At 36.8% G+C, this 8,852-nt stretch overlaps 1 protein-coding gene across 7 annotated transcripts in view; it reads left to right on the top strand.

Annotated features, from left to right (window-relative positions):
* The first annotated feature begins 4,694 nt into the window (after positions 1 to 4,694).
* Positions 4,695 to 8,852, top strand: part of LOC104597260 (uncharacterized) — a 62,381-nt gene continuing 58,223 nt past the window's right edge. For 2 of the 7 annotated variants that reach the window (XM_019197981.2, XM_088902208.1), the window contains exons 1-2: positions 4,696 to 5,032; positions 5,187 to 5,303. In XM_019197981.2, coding sequence (XP_019053526.1) covers positions 4,766 to 5,032; positions 5,187 to 5,303 — 384 coding nt within the window. In that variant the 5' untranslated portion in view covers positions 4,696 to 4,765. Of the gene's footprint in view, positions 5,033 to 5,186; positions 5,304 to 5,802; positions 5,932 to 6,597; positions 6,774 to 8,852 lie in introns of those variants that run through there. The other 5 variants (XM_088902210.1, XM_088902211.1, XM_088902209.1 and 2 more) reach the window with 5 other exon arrangements.

Below are 8,852 nucleotides of genomic sequence, written 5' to 3'. Positions count from 1 at the left end.
CGCCAACTGGTCCAACGATCGATACAGGACAACTGAACGCAATTTGCTTCTTGTAAAAGTCTAGCGACTCTCCTCCATCAACGCTCAACGATGGAGTCATATGTGATGGGTGAGTATTAGTATTAATTTGTTAGGAATCATTCAATAGCCAACTCAGTTCAAAGAAACACAACGCAGAGATCATTGAAGATCCTAGCGTTGTTCGTGCTGCCATGTTTTGCGGCGGGGAGTGCGTACAACGGTACAAGATATGGTGGTACAGCTCCAGGGCCACTCAAATCCCTTTCTTGGGTAACGTTTGAGTGATGCCTTGGCATGTACTTTGGAGCTGTGCTCGTGACTCTACCGGATCTCCATCTTCTTCCTCGTCTGCTCTTCCGCCTCATCTGCTACCTCCATCTTCTTCGCATGTGGGTTTTGTGTTGAAAAGGCAACTATGTTTTATTTTTATAACAAAGAAAAATGCTTTTAGAGAATTGTCATTTCAGCCAGTTGGAAGTTTTCGGGTGACGCATCAAAAATCCCTTTAGTCCAAACGCACGGATCCGAACTACTTTGAGGTCGCAGAAGTATTCTGCTACCACGGTCATAGAGGATGTGAACTCCAAACTTCCACATGTTAAGCAGCAATGCTGCATTTAACGGCGACAATAAAACTGGTGTTTGGCATCCATGTCATTACTTCATACCCGGTTTTCTCAGAAAACATTGCTGTACCTGTATTGGATGTGGGTCTGTTGCACTGTTTTCTAAGAAAATGGCTCCTTTTCAGCATTGATCCACATTATCCAATGGTTCACATGATGCCACATTGGTACCATGCTATGGTACTGTTGGCAGCAATGGTCCCAAAAATGAGAAAACACCATTTTTGACATTTTCTCATACCTCGCATTCCCAAATTCTAAGTTGTCATTTTCTGGAACAATGCTCCTGTTTTTTTCTTACATGGTGTCGATGTTGAGCTGTTTTTTGGGACAATGGCATCGATGCCAAACACCACCAAAGTGATCGTATTAGCCTCATAGATTTGACATGTGTGACGAGGTGTTGTTCTCAAGCCCTAAATAAAACATACCATTTTGATTATTTTTCTATCGAAAAAAAAATGTTCTCACTACCGAACAAAATCTTCTCAACCAATGTGCTTCATGATAATTAACAAGTTTTAACACATTAGCCATGTATGTTCCTTAATGATTGTATTCCATTGTTGGTAATGGAAGCTTAGGCCCCATTTGGCTTGTAGGAATAGGGGTTTGGAGTTGGAATTGAAATGGATTATTTCTATTTAAATTGTTTGGTTGGGCGGAATTGGAATTCCATTCCCATTCTTGCTAGAATGACATTTCCCTATTTGAGGGAATGACCATTCACAACCCCTCTCTTAAGAATGAAATCCCATTCCTGGTGACTCCCATTTCCATTTATATTCATGTTTGAACCAAACAAATTATGGGAATAGACCATTCTGATTCCAATTGTAAACCATTGCAAATACAAATGTACACATTGCAAATATTAAAGATTTAGAAATACAAACTGGGCCAAAGGTTCTAGTTATCTTCTCTTTTATGCCCCACCACTAGAAAAACATAGTTATAACTTGTAAGTATTGATTGTGTAGTTCATGAGTATATATATGTAACTCCATTATTTATTTTTAATTGGGGCAATTTGTTAACAGTTGAATATTTTGATTTGAAACCCTTATTACTCTGTCGACTAAAACTAAAGTTGAGCCCGCATCTGCTGGTCCTTGGACCAATATTTTGCTAGTCCTCGCTAATAGAAAACCTCCACGCAGCCGAGTGGTGAGGTCATCTTCCAAGGGATTGTAAACCCTCCCCCCAACTTGTGAGCTTTGGCAACCATTGAGTGGTGATGATAACTCATACCGACAGTAATGTAATCTTCGTCGAAAAACAAGAAAGTTTCCACTGTTATTTTCTCCGGCATAATTAGCTACATCTCCCTTCATTATCTTCTTCTTCATCCATGGGTCCATGGTAAACCCTCCCCCAAGCTTTCTCTAGCATAATCAGCTTCTCTTCTTCTACTACCAGATGTTAGGGTTGTATAAAAGCAAATAAGTTATTAAAAGAGAAACCAAGTCTACGTTTGCTGGGCTCATGCCACAGATAGAACCATACTTAACAAATCACAAAGAAATCCACATTAATCACATGGATTTAAATTAACTTCAACCAATAGACCGATATTAGAGTTATTCATGCTTTACCACTACCAAAGAATATGAAGTTCATAGGTCATTGTTTGAGTTATTGTCGCCGTCCAAACTATTTTTATTATTATTTTTTTTTCAAATGGTTGTCACAGGCCAGTTCCGAAGTTCACGGTTGATAGATAGGGAGAAGGGTAAAAAGGGTTTTCAGAGGTTCATCAGTTTTGGGGAAGAAAAAGACCTTGTTGGTTTTATAATCCAACAATAGGTCTTAATAAAATTGAAATATCATTTGGAGTCCAATATTGTTGTTAGTCTGGACTCCCGTCAAATTTCAATTAAAAAAGGTCAGGGCTACGTGGAGGTTTTCTATTGGTGATGACTAACAAGATGTTGATTCAAGGGATTAGGAGATGCGGACTCATTTAACTACATCTTGAAAGTTTTGCTATTTTAATTGTTTTAACAACTAGGGGGTATTAGACAACATAGTTAATTTTGCTTGTTGAAAATACAAATAACTGCTACATGAGCAAAATTGTTTTTGTTGATGTGGTGGTTGTTTTTCTTTTTAAAAATAAATTCAACCATGTTGTAAAACAAACCCCCTAAAAGATAAAGTTTTTTGTTCAACAACTTCATGTTAACAAATGGTGATCATAGCACAGACATTATTGTTTGGGCCTTATTAATAGATATATAATTTTGTTAATGTAGTAGTTGAATTTGTTTTTAAAACAAAACTAACCATATTATCAAACAACCACTAAAAGACAAAGCAATATATTAGTGGCCATTGTTGAGTAGTTACATTATTGTTTGAGCCACATTAGTAGACGCATCGTATAATTCTCATGTCATGCTTACACTAGGAAAGGAAACATTTTGATGAGAAAGCTATAAAAGAAAAGTTGTGTTTTATCTCCATAGTCTTGGAATTAGGGGTGGTAATGAGCCGAGCTTTTCACGATTTGCTTGAGCTCGGCTCGTGAAAAGCTCGATTCGGCTCAGTTTCAACCGAGCTCGAGCTCGAGCCTATTAGAGCTCGGCTCGTGAGGTTTGCGAGTCGGTTCGAATATATATATTATAATTCTTATTTTTAAAATATCAAATAAAAAATATCTTTATATATAATTTTTTATTTTTATAAAATGTTTTTTCTCAAAATCGAGCTCAAGCTTGAACCTTGTAGAACAGTCTCAAGCCAAGCTTGAGCCTCGTATTATTCGACTCGGCTCGGCTCGAATCCACCCTTACTTGGAACCATCCATTATTTATCTATAATCTATAATATCTATAAAAGTATGAATAGATGTGGTTGCCTTCTGGAATTTTCACTAGACTAAAAATACTACATCTTTAAGGTTTTGAATTAAAGAATGAGCAATGGCAAATATGTAATTTTGTTTTCTCATTTAATTCTTATCAGGAAATGACTCTTCTTTCTCATTGAATGCTTGTTACAGAAAAAGACACAAAACTCCTTAAATTTTGTTCATAATTGCAAAATAAGTAAAATGTTATTTAACATTCCCATGTAATACTTATTAGGGAAAATACACAAAAATCCATCTTTTTGTTCAATGATTTGAAAGCAAACAATGGTAATTGTTGAAACCTCCCTTGAAGTTTTTGATTGTTGCCCAAACCTCCCCTAAAGTTAGGTAATTATAATCACCTACCATAAACTTCTTGACACAGTTGCAAGTAGACCCCCTTTGTAAAACCCTCTAACAAGATGCATGAAAATGTCCATAATACTCATGTAATTATTATTGAGGCTGGTTTATACATAAAAAACAATATAAATGTTATGAACAAGAAAAAAAAGATAGTTTAAAGTTGTAATTTTACCTTTGAGCAATTGATATGAAGGGAAAATTTGAAAAATACATAAATTTTAAAAAAGAGATTATAAGGGATTGAGGTAATAATTGATATGAACAAAAAATTTAGAAAATAAGCATTTTGGTCAAAAGTAAATATATGAGTATTTTAGACATTTTATGCTAGAAGATGCAACGGTGTCAAAAAGTTAATGGGAACAAATTTTCATGATTGAAGACATTTTCCAGTAGCATATTCTTCAAGAGTTGGGATCAAGTTCCAACACTATGAGATGTTCATAATGTACTGAATCTCTCGTCTTCTGAATGCAACAATTAGGGTGGGAATTCGATATTCTGGATGGAGGTGATCTGATCTTAATTATCCGTTTAATTCCAAAGATTCGAACAGGATGATCCGAATTCGATCAAATAGGATCGGATATCGGATCCGATCCACTTGCACCCTAGCGGTGGGATTTTTTCATTTATTTTTATTTTTTTGGGTGGAACGGGAATTGGGATTGCAGCTGTTACCAGGGTCTTGGGGGTTACGGGTACGGGCCTATGGTGTCGGACTACCCCCATTGTGTAACCGGGAGGTTCACGAAGGAACAACGTGTCAACGGTTAAACCTAAACCCCTTCAGGGTTTAAAGAGAAAAAACCACGGTCCATCTGCTTTAGTTCGTAGTTCGAACTCTATTGTGTGTGTCTGTTTTACGGACTCAGCACGTCAGAATATTTTTTCTCCAATGGCGGCCTTCAAGCACTTTCAGAACATGTACGATATTAGTCTGAAACCTCGGTTGCTACGTTCACTAATAAGAGACCATCTCCCTGACGAGAAACACCCATTTCCTAGACCTTCAGAGCTATCTATAGTGGTTTCAGCAATCAAGACCCATGGGCTTTTATTTGAATCTTGCAGAGAACCAGTTGATCCAAAGCAGGTTGATAACTGGAAAACTGCCATTGATGCATGGGTTGAGCGTCTTCTGTTGCTTGCTTCAAGCAAAATGGTAATTATCAGGACATTTTTAAGAACTATTTATGTGTTTAGTTTCCCTTGCGTATTGGTTGTTTGGTGATAAAGTTTGAAGGCCCTTGCTTTGGCTTCTGGTTAAGAAATCATTTGGATATTTAGTTATTTATGCGTATCTTTTGGTGTTATAGCCAGACAAATGCTGGGCAGGAATCTGTTTGCTAGGTCTGACTTGTCAGGATTGCAGCTCCGATCGTTTTCTGGCATCCTACTCTGTTTGGTTTCAGAAGCTCGTTGCACAAATTCAGGTTTTATAGATTGGCATTGATATTTGTTTTCGTCTTCAAATTTATTTGAATTATATCTATGGTGCAAGTGAACTGAAATAATCTTTAAGTGGATATTCCTTTGTAAGTTCTCATGCTTCAAGGGCTTAGCTTATTGGAATCCATGGACTAGAAGGTTCAATGTTTTGGTCAGCATTGGTGTCTCAGCAGAGTTACCTCCATTTCATGGGTATTGAGAAAAGTGGCCCTCATTAGAAAAGTAAATATAAAGAAATAAATCATAGATAGTAGAGTTGATAATCAAACAATATTTTTGTATTGGTGTTGATAATCAGACAGCATCCGTATTCCTTAACAGGCATTACTTGTTAGTATTTGGCTTTGATTGATGAGGAGGTTTTTAAGGTTTGTGTAAATTAAACCATAACTTGGTAGAATTTCATCAATGATGCAAATCAGATCATATCAAAGTAAATATTAATTACCAACTAAATCGGTTCTAACATTCTTTGTGTGGCAGCTCTCAGGATCTGTCTTCATTAAAATTCCATGTAGGTGCAAACAGTCCTTGGCATACAGTACAAGGAATTGGGGCCAAACTGAGACATGAGAAGTTCAATCAAGATCAGGTTTTTAGAAGGACATTTAGGTAAACCTGTTGCATTTGTCTCATAGCTGTAAGAATATGTTATAGTCTATACAAGTACTAACTACTAAGATCCTAAAATCAAAATGTATTCTTCACTCTTTTTATAACAAAACATGAATTTTTAATACAAAAAGGAAAGGGATACGAGGGCTAAAATATTACTCCAGCAAATATACACCTTATAACTCTGCACATTGCTTTTTAACTCTTGGATAGCTCATCCCCATTGTGAATGGAGTTGGCTGACCTAGGCTTTAATTGGAAGGATTTTTCATCTTGGATGTCTTTTTTCTAGTAAATGGCCCTGGATGCCATTGATCAAAAGGAAAAGCAATGTTAATTTTACATAGCAAGCCATGATTTTCTTTAATAAGCTTTTCAGGAATTCTCATCTGTTGAGTGAGGTTCCTTTCATCTGAGTGGCCACCCACCACTATACACTTAGAACTGAAACTCTAAAGCTATGTTTGGTTTGAAGGAAAAGGTAGGGAAAGGAAAGGAAACATAGGGAAACCTATACATGTTTTGCAAAGGTTTTTCTAAATTTCCCTTTCTTTCCCTACTTTTTCCTTCAAACCAAACACAGCCTAAAAGAATGTTGATGACCCATACTCTTGAAGTAAAGGGAAGACCTCTAGTTTTGATGGAGTGAGTTTCCTTTTCCAGTGGCACTGAAGAACTGCAGATCCATCTATAATCTCCAACACCCCCCTTCAAGAAAAGAGAAAAAGAAGAACCTGAGGCATCAGGTTTTTATGTCAGCATTTCACAATGGTGGCATTCAGTGGGAGGAAGTCTAACAAAGTAGGACCTCCTCAACTCTGGAAGTTTTATGGATGCCGGTATTCATTCTCTTAAAATCAAGTCTATTGGGTGCTCTATGAAAATTTCCACCATCTTTAACTATTAAATAAATATGACAGTGATCAAGTCAAATACTCCTTTTAGATATTCTTTCTGAGGAAACTCCAATAACTTATTTTCTCCCAATTATTCCATAATATGGTTTGGATGGAGATCTTTATATGATCTACAGTTCAGGTTTATTTATATCAACGAAACCGATACTCTCGGGTTGACCAGTAGGCCAATCGAAACTGACTGTAAAAGAATGAAAACAGATTAAAAATTTTATTTGCAATTTGGTCAGTTTAATTGGTTAACTGACTAAAACATTGCCTTTGAACTTTGATTGGTTACCTCCTTTGGAAGGGGTTGTAAAGTTGAACTTTGATGGGAGCAGTCAAGGCAATCCAGGACCTTTGGGATAGGAGGGATCTTGAGGAATAAGGATAGCAACATTCTGTCCTTATTTTCAGGTCCAGTGGGTTATGGAGACTCTACAAGGGATGAACTGCTAGCTGCAGTACAAGGACTACAGATTGCCAACCAACTTGGAGTGACTAATTTGATAGTCGAGGGAGACTCTAAGGTGATAATGGGATGGTTGTCGGATCTGGATACTGTTGTTTGGGGCTACAGGGATATCATCAAAAAAGTCAAATGGCTCACAAGAACCATGCTAGTTAGATTTCAGTGGGTTAGTAGATCGGCCAATGCCACGGCAGATTCTCTAGCTAAACAAGGGGCTCCAAGGGATTCTTTGTTTTGGCTACTTTGTAACTGTAATCTGAGAAGAGTTGGGTTAAGAACCACACTTAAGGGAAGGTAACACCTCTTGCCTCCTCTTAGGGTGCTTGTACTTATTCTATCTTTGTTTAATAAAACACAATTCATTCATAAAAAAAAAAATTCACGTCCCATCATCTTTTTGGGTTTTGTGTGAAGAAAGAAAGGGATGATACACTTTGGCTTCTGTGTGGAGAGAGAGAGGGCAAAATGTTTAATTTGTAACAGCTGAAGCCTTGAAAAAGGTAAGATTAACAGTCTGAGAGTATTTAATGATGATACCTTTCACCTGATAAACTGGCTTATTTAATGATTATAATAGTTGAAGTCAGGTAATTTTAAAAAGGTCAAAGTGTGATAGACTCATATCCACATCAGTTCTCATTAACATTCATATGTTGGTCCGGTTGCAGGTTTATATACACATAACCCGCAACTGAATTGATCCATCAGGTTTTAATGCTTATTGAGCTGAAACTGACCGGTTATTTTTTAAAACTGACCATCTCAGGTTGAGTCGGTCCGGTCTGGTTTGGTCGGCATGAAAAAATTGCGAACAGCCCTAATGGGCCTAATGATGTGTGGTCATCAGGTTTTGGGCATATTTGAACATTGGCAAATGGCAACACAATCTTTTGCCATTAATACCCAGCATTGTAAACTAGGGATGACTTATCCTGGGGAAAATCAATTTACAAATACATTTAGAAAGTAACTAATTATTTACTAATATAAATGCATTTTGCAAATAGATTTCAAACCAACTTCGGAACCAATTGCTAGTAGATTTAGGTATCCATCAGAGAAGTCATTTCCTAGTATTCACCGTCTGAAAGAGTAACAGATCCTATTATCACTTGCCCCAATCCCATCATCACACTCCAACATACCCAGATATTGATCTTGGAAGGATTTCACTGCCTGGCATATCAAAAGCAAACAATTCCGAGATCTAACAGAGTATCATTATTAAGTTTAAGGGTTATATGTATTGATGAAAAAAAAGTTTAAGGATTATAAGCAACAATCCAGATAATCCACTGCATATAAAAAAAATCCACATACTCCACAAATCATAAAGTCTAGGAGTTATCTTGGAGTGGTCCAGTTCAATGTTTCAAAAGCACCCACACTGCAGTTGAGACAAACTGCCCAAGTTTATCCACTGGAGCGCTATCTTTATCTTTTTGCATAACCTTGTATGTTTCCTCATGTACATTATTACACCTTTTGTTCAAATCTAACATAACTTACACAGTTAAAGAAAATAGGAAATAAGAAACATTATTCTT

The sequence above is a fragment of the Nelumbo nucifera genome, chromosome 3 (genome assembly GCF_055504915.1).
Source record: "Nelumbo nucifera cultivar China Antique chromosome 3, China Antique-T2T, whole genome shotgun sequence".
Taxonomy (NCBI): Eukaryota; Viridiplantae; Streptophyta; class Magnoliopsida; order Proteales; family Nelumbonaceae; genus Nelumbo; species Nelumbo nucifera.
This window is presented reverse-complemented; position numbering and strand designations above follow the sequence as displayed.